Here is a 23135-nt window from a genome sequence, read left to right as displayed (position 1 = left end):
TGCAGTCCTCCTGGATTGCATCCTGGGTTTAATTCCCTGCTTTTTTCACTATGCTAAGTTTTCGGCATTATCCTCCTTATACTTTTCTTTTAAATTAAAAAAAAATGTATACATTCCTAAGCAGTATATTGTTTGGGTTTGTGTAATCATACTGTATGCTCTCTAGTACTAGCTATGGTTTGTGAAATTCATGCAGGTTTTTGCTAATAGTTGTCTTCATTTGTTTTCACTACTGTATAATATCTTTTCTGAATATACCACAGCTTGTTTATCCATTCTCTTGTCAGTGAGTTTTTTAATTGAGATATAATTCACATACCATAAAATTTATCCTTTTAATGTGTACATACAATTCAGTGGCTTTTAAACATATTCACATGGTTGTGCAACCATCACCAGTATCTAATTCCAGCACATTTTCATCACTCCAAAAAGAGACTTCATACCCATTAGCAGCCATTCCCCATTCCCTCTTTCTCATTCTACCCACCCCAGCCCCTGGCAACCGCCATTCTACTTTCTGTCCCTGTGGATTTGCCTGATGTGTGCATTTTATACCAAAGGAATCACACAACATACGGCCATTTGTGCCTTGCTTCTTTCACTTAGCATAATGTGTTCAAGGTTAACTTATGTTAATAGCATATAATACTATTTCATTCCTTTTTATGGCTGCATGATATTCCATTGTATGGATAGGATATTCCACATTTTGTTTATCCTTTCATAAATTGGTGGATTTGGGGGTTGTTTCCACTTTGGGGCTATTATGAATAATGTTGATATTAACATTTATGAACCAGTTTTTGTGTGGACGTAGTGCTCCCAGTTCTCTTGGGAATGGGTTATTAATACAAATATTTTCCAAAACGGATGTACCAGTTTCTCCATGCTCACCAACAATTACAAAAAAATTCCACACCTCCTTTTTAAAGCATTTTTTTTGAAATAGTAGACAAGTATTTATGATAAGTTTTAAAATATTTTCTTGAAGCTTCTTTTTGTTTCCTACTCAAGAGAATTATATTTTGATAAATATGTTTAATATGACTTGTTACGTAATAAGATTGTTGAGGAATTTTACTTAGGCTATGGATAAGCCCATCTGAATGTTGGAAAAACAGTTAAACTGACAGATATATAATATATGCTTTGGTTTGTTCTGCTTACTAGGAGTGCTATTTGTTTAGCCTTGTAGCTTGTCGATCCAGATAAAATGACCAAATTTGACTGCTTTTGGATGGGATTTGAAAGACTAATTTTCATTGATCTACCCCTTTGAAAGTATTAATAAAGTAGCATCTAAGATTCATACCAAATGATCAACGACTGGTTTGTAAATGGAAGAGGACATTACAAACCATTAAAACTAAATTGCAGAAAAAAACTGGCTTTAATTCATAGGTATAAAAATATGGAGCCATACTAGAAATTAGTACTAAGTAATGATACAGTTACACTTGAACTCTCAGACATTGCTGGTGGAGGAAGATTGCAGAGTGGTTCATATAGCCACTTTGGAAAACATTTTGGCACTTACTTATAAAATTAAACATACATTTACCATACCACTCAACTTTCCCACTTCTAGGTTTTTGCCCAACAGAACTGAAAACTTATGTCTGTATAAAAATCTGTAGTAGTCTTTTTCACAATTCCTAAAAGCTAGATACAACCCACATGTTGGTAACTGGTAAAATTGATGAGCAAAATGTGTTAGATCATACAAGGGAATATTACTCAGCAATAAAAAAGGAACAAATTGCTGATCTGTGCAACAACATGGATGATCTCAATTGTATTATGAAAAAAGCTGTACTCAAAAGACTATACACTGTATGATTTTTTTTTTTTTTAATATGGCATCGTGCAGAAGGCAAAACTGTAGAACAGCATACTGATCAGTGGTTGCCTAGGGGAGAGGAGTTGACTACAAAGGGGGCACCGGGAAATATTTTGGGCTAAGGGAGATGTTCTTGATTGTGCTGATACTCTGTGACTGCCAAAACTCCTAGAACTATGTACTAAAAAGAGTGAATTTTATTGTACGTAAGTTATACCTTAATAAACCTTACTTGAAAGCTCTCAGCTTGGGGAATCTCTCCTCCCTCTCTAAAACTGAGTTATTATCTCTTTCTGACAGCTGGGAACACAGAGAGTTGGGAGCAGTTGATGGTGTGCATTTGCTTTTTAGTTTTAAAAGGAATGTGACAGAAAAGGTAAACAGTATTTGTTGAACATTATATTTTTTATTTCTCAAATACTTCTATATAGCACTTTATTATAGGCACTGTCCTAGGTGCTTTATAAATATGATAAACTTAACTGGTTTAATTCTCCTAATGACTTAATGAGGTAGATATTATTATTTTTCCCATTTTACATATAGAAAACAGAAGCACAGAAAGGTAGCAGCTTGTCTAAAGCCACACAGCTAATAAATGGTTCCAACCAGGATTTGAGCTAGCATTCTATCTCCAGAGTCCATACTCTTAGTCACTAACTTGGCTTCTTTCTTTCATTAAATATGATCTAATGAAAATTTCCAGTTAATGCTTAAAACTTCCTTTTCGTGGGGTGCCTGGCTGGCTCAGTCAGAAAAGTATGCAACTCTTGATCTCAGAGTCGTGAGTTCGAGCCCCATGTTGGGTGTGGAGATACTTAAATAAATAACACTTTAAAAACAAACAACCCTTTTCCATTGATGGTTATGCACACATTAAATAGTTTTCTTTTCTATGTTAATGTGTTACAGAGAAAAAAACGTTACAGTGAAAAAAGAGATATACTTTTTTTTATTTTAGAGAGAGAGAGTATGGGGGCAGGGGAGAGGGGAGCAGAGAGAGAATCTTAAAGCAAGCTCCACGTTCATCATGGAGCCAGAGGTTGGGCTCAATCCCTAAACCCTGGGATGAAAAAAGATATTTTAAAAGCACAAGAAATCCCACCTTCCTTTTGTTTTTTTTTAAATTATGCTTGTGGATTGAAGTTTTTTTTAAGTTTATTTATTTTGAGAGAGAGAGAGCACATGCACAAGTTGGGAGGTACAGAGAGAGAGAGAATCCCAAGCAGGCTCCACACAGTCAGCATGAGCCCCACACAGGGCCCAAACTCACACAGTGAGATATGACCTGAGCCGAAGTCGGTCGCTTAGCTGACTGAGCCACCCAGGCGCCCCCCCATCCCGCACTCGACCTTCCTAATACATGAATTGTTATCATTTTCCTATGTTCTATATATAATTTTTACCAAATCATTTCCTAAACAGTTTCACATTCCCATGTTATGGAGAAGACTACTAACTGGTAGCTGAATTGTAAAGGTTTTACATGTCCAGTTTACTCTCCTCATGGTATAATAAAGAAAAAAGCAGTAACCAAAATAAGATGGCCTATTTTAGACTATATTTGGTAAAATATCTAAGAATTATTCAGGAATATTTATATAAAATGTGTATTTGAGACAAGAGATATAAATCTGTATAATAATAATAATAATAATCTTGAGCTCTCATGTCTGAGATCGAGCTGTACACTCAGTGGATTTCTTCTCTAAATTTTTAATTCACTAACACGCATAGCACTGGGTGTTAGCCATTTGTGTGTGTGCATGCACACCTGTATTCACTGTGCTATGCTTATTGATGGTTGTCTGGACTCCTGTATCAAAGAAAGTGTTGGTCATAATTTTTGTGATAAATATTTATTGAATATTCATTTTGTATCACACTGGGAGAAAAGGGTGATTAAGACACATTCTAGCCCTTGCCCTTGAGGTGCTCACAATCTAATGGGGAGGCTGATCTGCAAACCATTACCCTCAGAATAGTGTGATATGCTTCCTGGGGATAGAATGAACGGTCTTAATTACCTAATTCAAAAGTATCATTCACAGTTAAATGCACTTTAAAGTGAGATTTTCTTGGCAGTTGAAAATCAGACTATTCTAATCTGAATCCATTTCTCTTACTGGCAGCCTGATCCTAGAATTCTCTAAGACCTTCAGAGACCTTCAGAATAGAAGTAACCTGTCTGTTCCCTAGTAAGCAGAGCAGTCTTGCCTGTCCTTTGGAATCTATATTTTCCCTTGAACCCATGTTTGAAATGGAGGATGTTATTAGGGCACTTAAAAAATGGTCTTTTGCCTCACTAAATTGATTCCCATACTTGTCTGGTGGTGGTTTAAGGCTTTAATAAGGTGTGTTTATTCAGCTAATATAGGCTTAATATATTCCTGACAGTACGAGACACAAAATGCAGTCGAACCTTGTAAACTGAGATTGAGGAAAAATTCCTCCTATGAAAAGAAAGTTAAAACCCACTGATAACCTATGGAGGGCTCAGAGACCATTACTTAACTCCAGAGATATTAATCCAGTTTCTACTACAGTTTTCTCAAGAACTCTTCATATTAAATTGCATGGCTGCACATCACAATTGTATTTGTGTGCAAGATTTCTTCATCTACGTGGACATGTGATGAATTCTTGGTCAGTTTTTGAATTCTTGTGCCAGTTCTTGGCACATTTTGCTCACGAGAAGGAGAATGTTTTCCATTTCTCCTCCTATTGCCTTCCTACCCATCTTCTATCATTGTCTGGGATTTCCCCTGTGGTAGAGAAAGGGTGAGGTGGTGAAGCAGTGCAGGCTGCCCAAATTCCTTTCTGGTTCTTTCAGTTGCCATTTGAAGAACACTAACTGCTCAAATTAATGGAATAAGCATCTTACATAATGGGGGCTATATATTTACCCAGATACTTTGGCTATTGCCTGCAGCAATTTTTTTTTTTTTCCATCCCTGGAGGAGGGATTAGGATTGTGATAATAAGAACTGGTCACCTCCTTTGTTTCGGGAACGTTGCCTGTGTTGCCAACAAAAAAAGAGGCCCACCCAACCGGGGAGGAGTCTTTCTAGTTGGTCCTTCTTTTGCCTCATGCCTTGAAAACCCTGTGGGCTAGAAGCAGCACCCTGAGTCCTGCAGACCTCTGGACTAAGATGCGGCTCCTTTAAGCCTTCAGTGGGTGTTGGGAGGGGCACCGAGGTGGGGCGGGCACTCTGACAGAGAGCTCTGGGCCCCGCCCCTGGAGGAGGCGTTTCTCAGCAGCCCTCCGCACCAATGCCGCCACGGCCCGCCGGGTATTCCTGCTGATTCTGCTTGGACCATAGGGCCCCCAGACCTCTCCCTGCCCAGGGAGCGTAAGTGTCAAACTGCGGGCGGGGGTCAAGCATCCCGTGCCCGTGCCGGAAGTCCTGGTGGACAGTGCAGGGGACTTTCCTGGCCTATCAGAGGCTTAGGTGGCGAAAGAGCGTAAACAATGCCGGCTGCAGTGAGCTAAAGCCTGGGGCATCTGCTCTACTTCTGGGTGGTGACAGCGGCCCTAGGGTGCTTGTTTGGATATGCAGTGGTTGAGCTGTGTCCACGACCCGGGTTTGCCCCAGCCTGGTTCCTCTTGCGGTGAGGAGAGGTTTGCTTTTACTCGAGTGTAACCCCATTGAGCTGGATGGGTGGAGCTGGATCTAGTGTCCTGGGCCTTGGGTCCTTCGCCTGGGATTTGGAGACCTGGGTAGTTTAGGGATGAGTAAGCATTAGATTTTCAGGTACCTTGGTAGAGTTGAGCAGTAACTCTCCAAGTTGACCTAATTCACAGCCAGGTTTTAGCTTTCCAACTCCCCAGAGGCCTGTGTGGCTGCGGGTCCCTCTTTTGGAGACTAACAGTGATCATCTGCTCCAGAGAGTTCAGTTAATCTTCTGTCCTGCTGATATGAATAGCAGGATGTGTAAGAGATCGCTCAGAGACAGCTCTTTATCCTTCCCCTTCAGAAGGAATTTATGAGAGGCCACCATCCCAGGACTAGGACAGCAAGCACACCCAAGTTTCCTGAGATAACTGCTAGTGAAGCAGTTCAGATTTCTGGAGAATACTCCAGCAAGAGGGTAACGCTTGTCCTTGTTAGTGGGAATTACCTGAGGGCAGTGAGGTTTTTAAATTTAGGGGGAAGGGTTTGTCTTTTTGTTACTGGTACTTAGAGGTGAGCTTTTGTCTGGGTTGGCTAAGTAATAAAAATCTTAACTTTTCTATGACAGTTACATAATTGTTATGCTTCTTTAATCCATTTGTCCTTTCTATATAAGGTTTGAGTAAAGCTCTCTGGGCTTGCCTGTGTATTGTTTTATCCCTATTTCCCTGTTTTATAGTTCTTTTCTTTTCTTTCTTTTTTTGTTTGTTTTTTGTTTTTTTGTTTGAGTCTATTATCATACTTCATTGGTCATTCAAAGGAGTTGCTTTTGGAGTGGACATTTTCTTCAAATTTCCCTCACACTTATTCTATGCTTCTGCAGTAGCATTTCCTTAACCAGAAGTGAGAGTCCAGGAATGGTAATCAGATCCAGATCTCGTGTATTGTGATAGCGAAGAGCTTTTGTAGGTCAAGAGCTTGGGAATTAGCCATAAAATGGTTTCACTGCCATGGCTTCTTCCCAAGTAGAAAGCTGAAACAGCCTGTTTAGTAGCTTTATGATCATTCTTATAGACTGTCAAGTTAGAGAAACTTAAAAGGATACTCCAGTTGGACCCATGAATGGAACGGCCAAGTTGGTGGACTGAGAGAAAGGAGATCTAGGTTGTAGGCCCAGCTCTAACATTACTCATGACTTGATCTCTTGGTGCCTTACTTTTAGCTGATTGATGAATGAGAAAATGCAGATTACTTGAGTCTATATGTTATAATAATATATACTTAATAGGTAATTTGTTAATTGAATACTAAACCAAAAAATCGGTTCAAAATTTATTCTAAGTTCTACCTTTAATATGACCTTGGAAACATTTCTTAATCTCTAGTCTAAAAATAAACAATTACATCTAAACCTTTTCAGCAGCAGTGTGGATTATGTGGTATTTGAGCTGTTTGGAAGATGTTTTAGATACAGTAATATGTAAGATTATAATATTTCCGTGGAATAGACTTATTTTAGCTGGCCTCCTTGCTTTTGCTTCTGTTTCATGCTAGTTGTAAAGGCTCCTGAGAGCTCTGAATAATTGAAAGTTATGAACGTTTGTAGTATGACTAGATTGAATGAGCCATAGCAAGCATCATGTATAGTTCAAATTAATTTTATTAATGCTTCTCTTTGTTGGCAGTTTTATTTACTCTTAAAGCATCAAACCTTGTTATGCAATGACAACTCGGTTTCCTATGTCTGTGTTTATAAAATCCAGAATCCTCTGTTTAATCCTGGTGCCACATTTTCAATCACTTGAAGATCATATTTCTCAAGTCTAAAACTAAACTCATCATATTCCTCACCTCTTCTCCATTCCCCAAAAATAAACAATCCAGAACTCCCGACATTTTTATGTCATTGACACTACTGTTCTCCCAGTCACCTAGACTGGATCCTCCTACTAGACTCTAACTGCTCCCACATGCTTATTTGCTAAGGCTTACGGATTCTCCTTCTTTAGTGTAACTCCCTTCAGTCTCCCCTGCCCATCCTTTCCATCCCTAAGACCCCTAATTCTGGCTCCTATTTATCTTTGTCCTGGAGTACTGTGATAATTTTCTAGCAAGATTCTATTTTCTCTTCCTTCCCATCCATTCTACATAGATTTATCTTTCTGAAGTAGATAGGATTATGTCATTGCCCTGCTGCAGTCATCAGCATCTGCTGCTTAGCTTAATATTCAAGATTCTACATGACCTGACCCTAGTCTACCTCTCTGGTCTTAGACTATGGTAAATGGAGCCATTCATTGTTCTTTGAACATGTTCTGTACTTTCCTGTCTCTAAGACTTTCCCTTTCTTATTTTCTCAGCCTAGAATGTCTCCTCTTCTACTTCTGTTTGTCTGTTTTTTTGGAAATCCCACCTTTCATTAATCACTGAGTTCAGACACCATCCTTTCTATGAGATTTTCGCTGACCATACGTCACTTACTGGTGGTTAATCCTGTCTTAGGGAGGCCTGGGTGGCTCAGTCGGTTGAGCATCCAACTTTGGCTCAGGTTATGATCTCACAGTCAATTCGAGCCCTGTGTCAGGCTCTGTGCTGACAGCTCAGAGCCTGGAGCCTGCTTCGGATTCTGTCTCCCTCTCTCTCTGCCCCTCCCTGGCTCATGCTCTGTTCTCTCCCTCAAAAATGAATAAACGTTAAAAAAAATTTTTTTTTTAATCCTGTCTTAGAACTCCCATAATCCTTATTTATCCCTTGCTTAAAGCAGTTTCCACACATATTTTGTATTATGATTATTTGTTTAAACTTCTTACTTGTACTCCTGTGAACTTCTGCACCCATAGGAAAATTCAGTGAATGTGAATGCTTTAGGTAAAATTGGAATAGACTAATTCCTTATTATTAGAAAGGACTCTTAACCTCTGCAGCCAACATATGCACATGTAAAATGATCAGTAGCTTTAACATATCATTTTTTTTAAAGTTTATGTATTTATTTGGAGAGAGGGAGCAAGTGAGAGAGAGCAAGAGCGTGAGTAGGAGAGGGGCAGAGAGAATCCCAAGCAGATTCCACACTATCAGCGTGGAGCCCGATGTGGGGCTTGAACTCACGATTCATGAGATCATGACCTGAGCTGAAACCAAGAGTCAGACACTTAACCGACTGAGCCACCCAGGCACCCCAACAAATCATTCTTATCTCCTAAGGGCTTCTGTTAGTAAACTTTGTTAGTTTCTTTTTTTTTTTTTTTTTAACAGTTTTAATGAAATATAATTTGCATATCACTCACCCATTTTGAAGTGTACAGTTTGGTGGCTTTTAGTATATTTCTAGATTTGTGCAGTCATCACCACAGTTTTAGAACATTTTCATTGCCCCAAAAAGAAATCCCACACTCTTGGGGTGCCTGGGTGGCTCAGTCGGTTGAGCAACCGACTTCGGCTCAGGTCATGATCTCAGAGTTTGTGAGTTCGAGCCCCGCGTCAGGCTCTGTGCTGACAGCTCAGAGCCTGAAGCCTGCTTCTGATTCTGTGTCTCCCTCTCTCTCTGTCCCTCCCCTGCTCATGCTCTATCTCTGTCTCAGAAATAAATAAATAAATAAATAAATAAATAAATAAATAAATAAATAAATAAATAAAAGAAATCCCACACTCTTTAGCCATTACCCTTTTGATAGCCCCAAACACCTCACTCGTAGGCAACCACTGATCCACTTTTTACTTCTATAGACTTGCCTATTCTGGACATTTCATGTAAATGGAATCATACAATATGTGGTTCTTTGAAACTGACTTTTTTTAGTATAATGTTTTCAAGGTGATAAAATACATATACCATAAAATTTACCATCTTAACCATTTTTAAGTATGCAGTTCACTGGTATCAGATACCATGTCAGATTATGTTGTACAACCATCACCACCATCCATTTCCATAATTTTTTTCACTTGGAAAACTGAAACTTTACACCCATTGAACATACCCCAATCCATCTGTTCACTGGCAAAAACCCTTCTGCTTTCTGTCTCTCTGATTTTGACTGTCTCATTTAAGTGGAATGATCTTTGTGGCTGGTTTATTTCACTTTAGCATAATGGCCTCAGGGGTCATCCAGATTATAGCATATGTCAGAATTATTTCTTTTTTAAGGCTAAATAATATTCCATTGTATGTGTAAACCACATTTTGCTTGTCCACTCACCCACTGATGAGCACTTGAGTTGCTTCCACATTTTAGCTATTGTGCATAATGCTGCTATGAAATGAACATGGGTGTACAAATATGTCTTTGAGACCCTGCTTTCAATTCTTTTGGGCATATATACCCAGAAGTAGAATTGCTGGAACATATGGTAATTCTGTTTTTAATTTTTTGAAAAAGTGCCATAGTGTTTTCCACAGCAGCTATACCAAATTACATTCTTTTTTTTTTTTTTTTTTTTAATGTTTATTTATTTTTGAGAGAGAGAGACAGAATGTGAGCTGGGGAGGGTCAGGGAGAGCGGGAGACACAATCTGAAGCAGTTTCCAGGCTCTAAGCTGTTAGCACAGAGCCTGATATGGGGCTCGAACTCTCGAACTGTGAGACAATGACCTGAGCCGAAGTCGGACACCCAACCGACTGAGCCACCCAGGTGCCCCCCCCCCCCATTTTATATTCTTAACAACAGCGTACAAAGGTTTCAGTTGCTCCACATCCTTGCCAACAATTGTCTTTTTGTTTTGTTTTGTTTTGTTTTGTTTTGATAGTAGCCATCCTAATAGATGTGAGGTGGAATCTTAAAATTTGATTTACATTTCCCTAATGATTAGTAATGTTAAACATCTTCTCATGTGCCTATTAGCCATTTGTAGATCTTCTTTGGAGAAGTGTCTAGTCAAGTCCTTTGCCCATTCAAAAAATTTTTTTAAGTTTATTAATTTCTTTTGATAGAGAGCATGTACGGGCGTGTGTGCAAGCAAGCAGGGGAGGGGCAGAGAGAGGGAGAGAATCCCAAGCAGGTGTGGGGCTCCACATGGGGCTCCATCTCAGGAACTGTGAGATCATGACTGGAACCAAAATCGAGTCAGACTCCTGACTGACTGAGCCACCCAAGCATCCCCTTTGCCCATTTTTTAATTGGGTTGTTTGTTGTTGAGTTTTAGGAGTTCTTTATAGTACTTCATTTCTTTTTATTATTGAATAATATTTCATTGTGTGGATTTTCCATATTCATCAATGGATGGACATTTGGATGGCTCCCATTCTTTGGCTATTGTGAATGTTAGTTTGGTTTCAGTTTGCTGTGTATATTGAAAACAGTACTACATTCCTCTAAAGAAATCATTCAGGCCTTTAACTTACGTGACTTTTCATGAAATCGTTACATTTAATTTTACATGTGTTCTATTTTATACTGACTCTGAGGTTCCTCTTCATTACTTCCTGTATATGTTCTAGATGTTCCCAAGGTTTTTATTTTCCTTTGTGACAATGACTAGTTAAAATTTGCAGAGTTCAGCTTTCAAGCAGTGGTCACTTTAAAGACCACTTCCCCAAATGTTCTAGAATTATAGAAATTTAGAATGAATATGAACTATAGCCATTGTAGTCTCGCATCCTTTTGTTTTTTATTAATCTCAAGGAAAGTTTTTTTGTTTTGTTTTTTTTTTTTTTGATCAGTTAGTAGAGCCATCTGTCAATGGAATAAGAGCTTTCAGGGGTAAGGGTTGGACTGCATGAATAATCCCAAATTACAATTAAAACTGTAGTCATTCCATTCTTATCCAAAGGCAGGTTAACAGTGTTTTAAGGCCCAATTGGGTAGGTAGGCTTGATTATTAGAGGCAGCTGCTGATTAGGGATGATTTCCCCCTTACCAGCTAACTGTATTTTAAATTTCTCTAAGTTACCTATGTCCTTTTGAAAGAGTCAGATAAACTTGTTTTTCACATTATGCTCATTTACTCTTTTATTTTCTTTCTTTTCTTTTCTTTTCTTTCTTTCTTTCTTTCTTTCTTTCTTTCTTTCTTTCTTTCTTTCTTTCTTTCTTTCTTTCTTTCTTTCTTTCTTGTCTTTATATCTTAACTGAATTAGGTAAGGGGTGCTTGGTGGCTCAGTTGGTTAAGCGTCAGACTTCACATCGGGTCGTGACCTTGCAGTTCATGGGTTCAAGTCCCCCATCAGGCTCTGTGCTGACAGCTCAGAGCCTAGAGCCTGCTTTGGATTCTGTGTCTCCCTTCTTTCTGCCCCTCCCCGCTCACCCTCTTTCTTTCTCTCAAAAATAAATTAAAACATTAAAAAAAAAAAAAAAGACCTGGGTTAGGTAATCACCAAAATAAATCATATTATTTATAAAGGTTGAATAGTTTTCACTATAGATCATCTAGAAACCATATGTAGATAAATTTTAAGAAATTCACCAAACTAGCATTCAAGAAATCTCTTCTAGGCCAGTCTCTCCTACTTAAGTGACCTGGGTAAGACATTGAGCCTTTATTTCCATATATGTAAAAAGAGGATAATTACATTTGCTTTATCCCATGTTGTTCTTTGAGCATTGTGAGGATAGAGATTATTAAGACAAAAAGTTCTTGCTCAAGAGAATCTTACAGGTTAGGAAGAAAGAGCTCATAACTTAGAATAATAGAAAAAAGAAAGAAAACCCAATAAGGTAATAAAACAGTGTGCTTGCATTTACATTGTGAAATGCATAGAAGCAATTAAATATCTTCCTCACTAGATCCTCACATAAGAAAATTATTGTAAAAATACTTGTAAAATATAAAGTATTATTGAAATATAGATTGGTAGTAACTGTTTTAGGTAGAGACTTTGGGACTGTTGTAAATAGTGCCCTAAAGTCTTTGAAAGTAAAGAGCTTTCATGTGACCATAAGATTTAGAAGGTTGTGTAGACCAAGAGATTTTAACCTGGGGTTGGAATTCAGGGACTCTATGAACTTGGAAGGAAAAATAATTGCATCTTTATTCTTACCATCTAACTGAAATTTTAGCATTTTCTTCAGTGAAGAATGTAGGCCATAAGCCACAAGAATGACCTGTGTATTTGTTACCAATAGAAGTAATTTTCATAATCACATTATGTGATATAGTATATCAAAATATTTTTGTCCAATATAACTTCAAAATTATAGTAATTATAGTAATACACCTGCTGCTAGATTTTATTTAATGTATGGAGAAGTTCATTTAAAATGTCATTCACATTTTAAAGTAAATATTTTGATAAAATGTAATTAACAATTATGTTTCAAAATTATTTGACATAATCTTACATATTTTATTTTATGCATTAAAAAATATTCTGAAGAAGGTGTCTGTGACTTTACCAGAGGCCTATGGCACAAAAAAGAACCCCTTTTGTACCCTATTTTTTTTAATGTTTTTATTTTACTTTTGAGAGAGAGATGGAGCATGAGCAGGGGAGGGGCAGAGAGAGAGGGAGACACAGAATCCAAACCAGGGGCTCTGGGCTCTGAGCTGTCAGCACAGAGTCCGATGCAGGGCTCAAACTCACTGAGATCATGACCTGAGCCAAAGTCAGATGCTCAACCGACTGAGCCACCCAGGGCCTCCTCCCCCCACTTTTGTACATTCTTAAGACAAAGTGGCATGTATATGTATTAATTCCATTTTACCTTTAAGAAGGAAAGACGGATAGTCTTGCCATCCTCAGGTGCAGGCCACCATCATCTTTGACTTAGATCACTGTATTCTAACTGGTTTCCCTCCATTGTTACTGCCTTCCAAAGCATTCTTTACATTGCTTTTTACATGTACAACATATGGTCTTCAAAAAATGCAAGTTTGGGGGCACCTGGATGGCTCAGTTGGTGAAGCATCCGACTTTTGATTTCAGCTCAGATCATGATCTCATGCTTCATGAGATTGAGCCCTGCATCGGGCTCTGCACTGATGTCACGGAGCCTGCTTGGGATTCTCTGTCTTCCTCTCTCTCTGCCCCTGCCCCCTTCAAAATAAATAAAACATTTTTTAAAATTTTCAAAAAAATGCAAGTTTGATAGCATATGTAATATTTCCTATTTAGAATTCTTCAAAGTTTCGTTTTACATTTAGGATAAAGTCCAAATTCCTTAACGTTGCTCACAAGATCTTCCAGGGTCTGATCTTGACTTACTTTCTAGCCTGACTTTATATCCTTTTACTTTCTGTGTTGCATTTTATTCTTTAGCCTTGCTGAACTTTTTTCAGATCCTCAAACCACCATAATAAAAGAAGTTAGGTGCTATGGCAGTTTCTAAACCACTATCTCCATTTCTATACTTGTCTTTGAATGATACGTTTGTGATCCAGTACAGTCCTTTGTACCACATTTTGAGTAGTTTTGAACTATAGTACACACACACGGATGAATTTTACAAATGAAATATTGAATGAAAAAAGTAAGTCATGGAAGACAACACACAGATAATATTTTTCTAAAGCTAACAAACAAGCACAGTTAATTTTGTTGTTTAGGGATGTGTGACTGTGACTATGGCGTAGAACTAAATGAACTCCAGGAAAATGCTTCTGTGGGAGAAGGATGGAGTAGGAAAGAAATGCCCAGGTGAAGTAATAATAATGGTAGTGTTCTGTTGTGTGTGTGTTTTTTTTTAAGTTTATTTATTTATTTTGAGAGAGAGCACAAGCAGGGGAGGAGCAGAGAGAGAGAGAGGGAGAGAGAGTATCACAAGCAGGCTCTGTGCAGTCAACGCAGAGCCCAACATAGGCTCAAACCCACGAACCACGAGATCACAACCTGAGCCGAAATCAAGAGTCAGACACTTAACCAACTTAGCCACCCAGACACCCCAATAATGGTAGTGTTCTAATTTTTAGATTGGGTGTTAGGTCAATGGGTCAATTTTATTGTAATGCTTCCTAACTCACAAACTGTATATATTTTCTTATAGATGTAAAAAATTAAATTCTAAAGTTAATTTTAAAATGAAAATAATTAGGGAAGAAAATTAGTGGATAAGGCCTTTTTTTTTTCTTAATATATCAATCCTGCAAGAAGACCAACACGAAGAGCAGGAGTCCCCAGTGCCACATACATAACACTATATCCATTATTTCAATGGCTGGGGAAGTTTGGGTATGAAGCCTGCCTTTCTTTTTAATAGAAAGCAAAACCATAAACACCAACTTTTAAAAACTCAGGCAATAAAGTAGTAGAAGCCATTTCAGAATATATAACACACTGTCATCTAAATTTTACATGAGGCAGTTGGGTTAGATATTCTTTTTCTTAATGGTTTCTAAAAAGCAACCAACAAGAAAAAAAGAAAAAGTATTGCAGTAATCTTACAGAATACTGAAAGATACTGACAGTTCACATTCTCTTGGTTAGAAAATGTGTTGAAAGCTTTCATTGAGTGTTTCTCTTTTTAAAAAGTCAGATAGGAGAGATTGCTTTTGCAGCTCAAACTTATGCCAAGAAAATAACTTTAGAAGTTTTTAACCCAGGCTGCACATTAAAATCACCTGAGAACTTACAAATTTTTTTTATTGAGATGAAATTCACATTACATAAAATTAACTCTCTTAAAGTGAACAATTCAGTTGCATTTTGAATACTCACAGTGTTGTGTCAGCACCATCTCTTTCTAGTTTCAAAACATTTCCATCACACCACAGTAAAACTCCTTACCCATTAAGCAGTTTCTTCCTATTCCTGCTCTTTCTCCAACCCCTGGTACCCCACAGTCTGCATTCTGTCTCTAAAGATTAATCTACTATAGATATTTCATATAAGTGGAATTCTACAATATGGGATCTTTGTGTTTGGTTTCTTTCACTTAGCATCATGTTTGTGAAGTTCATCCATGTGGTAGCCTGTATCAGTACTTCATTCCCTTTTATGGATGAATAATCATTGTACTTACACACCAGAATTTGTTTATTCATCCATTGATGGACATTTGGGCTGTTTATTGGCCCAGGTGACTAGTACTGCTATGAATATGCATGTACATGTACTTGTTGGAATACCTGTTTTCAATTCTTTGGGTATATACCCAGGAGTAGAATTGCAGAGCCATATGATAGTTCTATGTTTAACTTTTTACAGAACTACCAAATGTTTTGTTTTACATGGTGCTTGTACTATTTTCTGTTCCCTTGGGGAACTCTAAAAATACACAGATCTAATAATTTTTATTGTATTTTACAAACATATTTGTGTATAATTACTTTAAAAATTTTTAAATAATTGATTTATTTTTAAATTTACATCCAAGTTACTTAGCATATAGTGCAACAGTGATTTGAGGAGTAGATTCCTTAATGCCCCTTACCCATTTAGCCCATCCCCCTCCCACAACCCCCCAGCAACCCTCCGTTCTCTATGTTTAAGAGTCTCTTATGTTTTGTCCCCCTCCCTGTTTTTATACTATTTTTGTTTCCCTTCCCTTATGTTCATCTGTTTTGTATCTTAAATTCCTCATTATGAGTGAAGTCATATGATCTTTGTCTTTCTCTAATTTCACTGAGCATAATACCCTCTAGTTCCATCCACGTAGTTACAAATGGCAAGATTTCATTCTTTTTGATTGCTGAGTAATGCTCCACCATATATATATATATATATATATATATATATATATATATATACACACACACACCACATCATCTTTATTCATTCATCCATCGATGGACATTTGGGCTGTTTCCATACTTTGGCTGTTGTCGATAGCGCTGCTATAAACATTGGGGTAGGGGCGCCTGGGTGGCGCAGTCGGTTAAGCGTCCGACTTCAGCCAGGTCACGATCTCGCGGTCCGTGAGTTCGAGCCCCGCGTCAGGCTCTGGGCCGATGGCTCGGAGCCTGGAGCCTGTTTCCGATTCTGTGTCTCCCTCTCTCTCTGCCCCTCCCCCGTTCATGCTCTGTCTCTCTCTGTCCCAAAAGTGAATAAAAAATGTTGAAAAAAAAAAAAAAAAAAAAACATTGGGGTGCATGTGCCCCTTTGAAACAGCATACCTGTATCCCTTGGATAAATACTTAGTAGTGCAGTTGCTGGGTTGTAGGGTAGTTCTATTTTTAATTTTTTGAGGAACCTCCATACTGTTTTCCACGGTAGCTGCACCAGTTTGTGTTCCCACCAGCAGTGCAAAAGAGATCCTCTTTCTCCTCATCCTCACCAACATCTGTTGTTGGCTGAGTTGTTAATGTTAGCCATTCTAACAGGTGTCAGGTGGTATCATTGTGGTTTTGATTTGTATTTCCCTGATGATGAGTGATGTTGAGCATTCTTTCATGTGTTGGTTGGCTCTCTGGATGTCTTCTTTGGAGAAGTGTCTATTCATGTCTTTTGCCTATTTCTTCACTGGATTCTTTGTTTTTTGGGTGTTGAGTTTGATAAGTTCTTTATAGATTTTGGATACTAACCCTTTATCTGATACGTCGCTTGCAAACATCTTCTCCCATTCTGTCGGTTGCCTTTTAGTTTTGCTGATTGTTTCCTTCGCTGTGCAGAAGCTTTTTATTTTGATGAGGTCCCGGTAGTTCATTTTTGCTTTTGTTTCCCTTGCCTCTGGAGACGTGTTGAGTAAGAAGTTGGTGCGCTCGAGGTCAAAGAGGTTTTTGTCTGCTCTCTCCTCTAGGATTTTGATGCTTCCTGTCTTATGTTTAGGTCTTTCATCCATTTTTGAGTTTATTTTTTTGTATGGTATAAGAAAGTGGTCCAGGTTCATTCTTCTGCATGTCACTGTCCAGTTTTCCCAGCACCATTTGCTGAAGACACTGTCTTTATTCCATTGGATAGTCTTTCCTGCTTTGTCAAAGATTAGTTGGCTATACATTTGGGGGTCATTTCTGGGTTCTCTTTTCTGTTCCATTGATCTGAGTGTCTGTTTTTGTGCCAGTACCATACTGTCTTGATTACAGGTTTGTAATACAGCTTAAAGTCCAGGATTGTGATGCCTTTGGTTTTCTTTTTCAAGATTGCTTTGGCTGTTTGGGGTCTTTTGTGGTTCCATCCAAATTTTAGGATTGTTTGTTCTAGCTCTGTGAAGAATGCTGTTATTTTGATAGGGATTGCTTGAAAGTTTTAAAAAGATTGTCATTAAAGAGTTTGAGAAGCATGGCATAGTTCATTCTTTTTCATTGCCATATAATATTGCACTCAGTGAATATTCCACTATTATTCATTCTCTTTTTGATGAACCTGTGAAGTGTTTTCAACTTTTGGCTTTTATGAACAACATTGCTATGAATATCTTGTATAGATCTTCTAGTGCAGGGGGCATCCATTTCTAGGGTATATATACCTAGGAATGAAGTAGAATACGTGCATCTTCAACTTAGGTAATGCCATACTACTTGACAAACTGCTGTACTACTTTATCTCCCACCATTGCTGCAGAATTGCTATTAAGGTTTGACTCATACTCCAAAGCACACCACTATTGTTTCTCAGGGTTCTGGGGGTTTTGGAGAGAAGTCTTAATAAAAGTTCCATGTACTCTAATAAACTTAAGTCTTTGAGTATACAGCTTTCACTGGGATATTCCCTACTTTTTTATGGGGGGGAACAAGTTGTAAAGAGGCGTAGATTTTGAATTTTTAATGTGATCCAGTTCTGTTGTTTTAGGCAAATTATTTAAACTTTATGAGCCTAGTGTGTAAAACAGAGAGAATGTCTTTCTTTCATGTAGTTGTTGTTAGTACAAAGTGAGTCAACATGTTTAAAAAATACTTCACACAGTACCCAATTCATAGCAGACACCATCAAGGTATACATTAAACAAATATTTATTGAAGGTATATTTTATGTCAGACTGGGACTGGGGATGGAGAGATAAACAATATCCTTATACATTATATATAATCCTGAAAAATTGGAAACAAATGTCCACCATCAAGATTGGTAATTTTGGTACATTTATAAAATGGCATGCTATACAACCTTTAAACATCACGTTCTCGGGGCACCTGGGTGGCTCAGTTGGTTGAGCGTCCGACTTTGGCTCAGGTCATGATCTCAGGGCTCGTGGGTTGGAACCCTGCGCCAGGCTCTGTGCTGACAGCTCAGAGCCTGGAGCCTGCTTTGGATTCTGTGTGTGTGTCTCTCTCTGTGCCTCTCCCCTTCTCCTGCTCTTTCTCAAAGATAAACATTAAAAAAAAATTTTTTTAAACATCATGTTCTCAAACATGGGAAAATGTTCGTGGCTATATGAGAAAAAGATTCCAAGAGGATTATACTTGTCTTTTTCATATAATTTATACATTGCATGTTTGTTGAAAAAACTCTGAAAGAATTCAAGTGGATATACATTTCAGTGCTCATCATGGTTAATAATTGGTGGTAAAATTGTGGAGTTTTTTAAATGTTTATTTAGAGAGCACATGCATGCACAAGCAAGGGAGAGGCAGGGAAAGAGAAGGAGAGAATCCCAAGCAGGCTCTGCGGTGTCAGCACAGAGCCCAGCTCAGGGCTTGATTCCATGAAGCATGAGATCATGACCTGAGTCAAAATCAAGAGTCAGATGCTTAACTGAGCCACCCTGGTAAACGTAAAATTGTGTTTTATTTTTTTTATTAAAAACATTTTTTTAGTTTGTTTATTTTGAGAGAGACAGAGGTAGCATGAGTGGGGGAGGGGCAGAGAGAGAAAGAGAGAGAGAATCCTAAGCAGGCTTTGCGCTGCTAGCACAAAACCCGACTAGGCTTGAACTCATGAAACCGCGAGATCATGACCTGACCTGAAACCAAGGATCAGACGCTTAACCAACTGAGCCATTCAGGTGCCCCTAAAATTGTGTTTTAATACTTTTCTTCCTTATGTAGTTTCTGTACTTTCCAGATTTTCTACAGTTGGCATATATTACTTTTATAATCAGAAAAAAAGTTGTTATCAGGGCACTTGGGTGGCTCAGTTGGTTTAGTGTCTGACTCTTGATTTCAGCTCAAGTCATGATCTCATGGTTTGTGGGATTGAGCCTCTGGTTGGGCACTGCTCTGACAGCGTGAAGCCTGCTTGGGATTCTCTCTCGCCCTCTCTCTGCCCTTCCCCCACATGCACATACACACATTCTCTCTAGAATAAAAAAAAAAAAGAAAAAAAGGTGTTATCTAAATGAATAGCATAAAGCTTTTACAGGAATGTTGCATATAAACCTAACTAAAAAGGGATATAAAGTTTATAAAAATATAGTTCATTCAGGGATTTAATTTTTTTTAATGTTTATTTTTGAGAGAGAGAGAGAGACAGAGTGCAAGCAGGGCAGGGGCAGAGAGAGACGGAGACACAGAATTGGAAGCAGCCTGCAGTCTCTGAGCTGTCAGTACAGAGCCTGACACAGAGCTCAAACTCGGGAGCCATGAGTTCATGACCTGAGACAAAGGCAGACACTTAACTGACTGAGCCACCCAGGGAACCCTAATTTTTACTACTTTATATAATCATATTGTCTAGAGTTATGTAGAGAGCTGGGTAACATTGAGATTTTTTCATAATGACTATTGTCTGAAAGAATTTTAGGTTAATAGTTATAAGTATGACTTTCTTTGAAACTCTTTTCTTGCATTTTAAAGGCCAAGTAGCTCTTCAGTTTTATTCTGGCTTTGTTATATATCTAGGAGTTTCCCATTTGGGAAAATATATAATCATTTGTGGTTTTTTTGGTTTTTTTTTTTTAAATTAAAAAAAATTTTTTTTTAACGTTTATTTATTTTTGAGACAGAGGGAGACAGAGCATGAATGGGGGAGGGTCAGAGAGAGGGAGACACAGAATCCGAAACAGGCTCCAGGCTCTGAGCTGTCAGCATAGAGCCCGACGCGAGGCTCAAACTCACGGACCGTAAGATCATGACCTGAGCTGAAGTACTCAACCGACTGAGCCACCCAGGTGCCCCAATCATTTGTTTTTAAAACACATATCCATCCTTTCTAGATTCATTTAGATTTTTTTTTTTTAGTTTTGATTTAGTTTGTTTGCTTGTTTTAAGTAAGCTCTTTCCTCCTAGCGCCTGGGTGGCTCAGTCAGTTGACCATCCGAACCATGATCTCATGGTTCATGAGTTTGAGTGTAGCATTGGGCTCTGCACTGACAATGCAGAGTCTGCTTGGGATTCTCTTTTTCTGCCCCTCCCCCATTGTCTCTCTCTCAAATGAATAAACTTAAAAAAAAAAAACAAAAAAAAACTCTACACCCAATGTGAGGCTTAAACTCATGACCCTGAGATCAGGAGTTGTGTGCTCTACCCACTGAACTAGCCAAGTGCCCATATGTAGGGTTTTTTTTTAATTTTTAAAAATCTTTTATTTATTTTTGAGAGAGAGAGTCTGTGAGCAGGAGAGGAACAGAGAGAGAGGGAGACAAAGAATCTGAAGCAGGCTTGAGACTCTGAGCTGTCAGCACAGAGCCCCACGCGGGGCTCCAACCCAAGAACCATGAGATCATGACCTGAGCCAAAGTCAGACACTTAACCAACTGAGCCACCCAGGCGCCCCTTTGTGTAGATTTTTTTTCTACTAACTTTTTTCTTTCACTTTTTAAAGATTCTGTTAATGGAATTAAATGGACATTTGACCAAAAAATGAGCTTTTTTACTCTTATTGGGGCATGCATGATAAAATAGTAGTCTCAGAAAAATCATTGTGTCTTACAAGACTGCTTGATTGTTAGATTTACTAGGTACTGATTTTTGTCTGACTAGGAATTACTCTTAATTCTGAGGAGAAACTGGAAGCACGATGGGAGATGACAGTGAGTGGATGAAACTGCCGGTTGATCAGAAATGTGAACACAAGGTAAGACTTTTCTAGAGCTCAGATTTTAGTGTCATTGGCTTGTTTCGTGAGCATTCCCACGTTACAGGATAGTATAGAGCTGCCTAATGATTACACAATACAACCGACAAACAACATGCTTTGGAGATTAGGCAGTTTCAGCAGGGTGATTTTTCATTTTTGAATTGTTACATCTTTAATTACAAATTACATATTACACGGAAGTAAAAACTAACACTTGGATACAAAGTGAGATAGACTTATAGTGGCCTGTTAGGAATTCTGGATGGCCTTGGAAGAATATTGCAAATATTAAACACTTATAAGAATGAGTTTATTAGCTAATTCTCTTTGAAAACTCTGAATTTCTTAAACTCCTTTTTTGTTTCTAATCATGGGGTCCTTTGTTCAAATTACTTGGTATAGGGTAGTCCTTCCCCGCCCCTCAACTTCTCCAATTAACAGTAGATAATAATCTCATTAAATTGTATTTTGTTTCAAAATACTTTTAGCTCTGGAAAGCAAGGTTAAGTGGATATGAAGAAGCCCTGAAGATCTTCCAGAAAATAAAGGATGAAAAGAGCCCAGAATGGTCCAAATTTTTAGGACTGATCAAAAAATTTGTGACTGATTCCAATGCAGTGGTTCAGCTGAAAGGGTTAGAAGCTGCACTTGTGTATGTTGAAAATGCCCATGTAGCAGGAAAGTAAGTAGTTTTTCCAACTCTTCTGGTAAAAACCCTCGTCTGGTACTATGTGGGTTAAGTTATGTATATTTATGGGTCATTGTCCTTAGTTATTAGCACTTTTGGAAGATAATCATTTTCTTACTTCATAGCTCCTTGATACTTGTTTTTCATTCGGGTTTTATCTGCTCTGAGAAATCTAAATAGTACATGAGATCTCTAAAGAGGAGCAAATTAGAAGTCTTGAGTTTTTTATCTTAAGGTTTGATGAACAAGTGAGTTTCCTTTTGAGCCTTTTGTAATGGGAATTACTTTAAACTAGAGAGAAAAATCTCAAGAAGCTTGTAGAAGAAACTGGAAGGTGTTAGGAAAGGAATTACCAGAATTTCACTGAAAACATTTGGGCATTACAAAAATTTCTTTATACAAATCTTCCCGGCTAGGTGATCTTAGAAACACACCTTTCTTTCTGTGGTCATTAGGCATTTTTCTCTTTTCGGAGAGGTGGTGCTAACTAAACTTCCATGGCTCCTGGCCCATTTGACTTGAGTTGTAGATGATAGAGGTTTCTGATCACCCACTCTCTCATACCTCATAGACCTGGTTTTCCAATGGTATCTTGATGTCATTGAAAGGAGCCCTCCGTACAAGAAAAAGGAGGGGGGAACCCTCTACTTAAGTGCACAAGAAATATATACTTGACTTCAAAGATGATACACCATCGATCTGACAGTTTTGTTACCAGCATCACTGTGTTTCCCTTGCCATTAGTGGGACCATTCCTTTTTTTTACTTTATTTTTGATTTCCAGTGGTCTAGGTTTTATTTAATTTAGAAGAGACACACAGCAGTTAAGTTACTATAAAGTCTTGCCAAGGAGTTAGGAGCAGCCTTTTGTTTAAAGGTACATATCCATTCCCTCCGTGAAGAAATTCTCTTGTTCTAAGAAATGTTTAAAATGACCTTTTAAAAATTTTTCAAAAAAGCAACAACTCTGTAATCCTATTTTTGTGAAATATATCTGTATATATATATTCTCTATCTGTCTGTCTGTCTCTCTGTCTGTCTATTTTCTATGCATATAGAGAGAGAGATCTGGAAGGATGGATACCAAATAGCTGAAAGTAGTTTTCTCTGGGTAATGGGATTTCAAGGGATTTTTGCTTTCTTGTTCGACTTTTCCTATATTTATAAACAGAAACTATGGTTCTGTGTCATTGCCTGGTGTGATACATCTTAAACTTTTATGATTTGCA

At 38.1% G+C, this 23135-nt stretch overlaps 1 protein-coding gene across 4 annotated transcripts in view; it reads left to right on the top strand.

Moving 5' to 3' along the window:
- Positions 1–23135, top strand: part of CKAP5 (cytoskeleton associated protein 5) — a 114604-nt gene that overhangs the window by 19817 nt on the left and 71652 nt on the right. For 2 of the 4 annotated variants that reach the window (XM_058688838.1, XM_058688835.1), the window contains exons 2-3: positions 21122–21215; positions 21707–21900. In XM_058688838.1, coding sequence (XP_058544821.1) covers positions 21159–21215; positions 21707–21900 — 251 coding nt within the window. In that variant the 5' untranslated portion in view covers positions 21122–21158. Of the gene's footprint in view, positions 1–5079; positions 5197–5308; positions 5456–21121; positions 21216–21706; positions 21901–23135 lie in introns of those variants that run through there. The other 2 variants (XM_058688837.1, XM_058688836.1) reach the window with 2 other exon arrangements.

Source organism: Neofelis nebulosa, chromosome 10, assembly GCF_028018385.1.
Source record: "Neofelis nebulosa isolate mNeoNeb1 chromosome 10, mNeoNeb1.pri, whole genome shotgun sequence".
In the NCBI taxonomy this organism is placed as follows: domain Eukaryota; kingdom Metazoa; phylum Chordata; class Mammalia; order Carnivora; family Felidae; genus Neofelis; species Neofelis nebulosa.
Note: the sequence above shows the minus strand (reverse complement) of the source record. Positions and strands in the feature narration are given on the sequence as shown.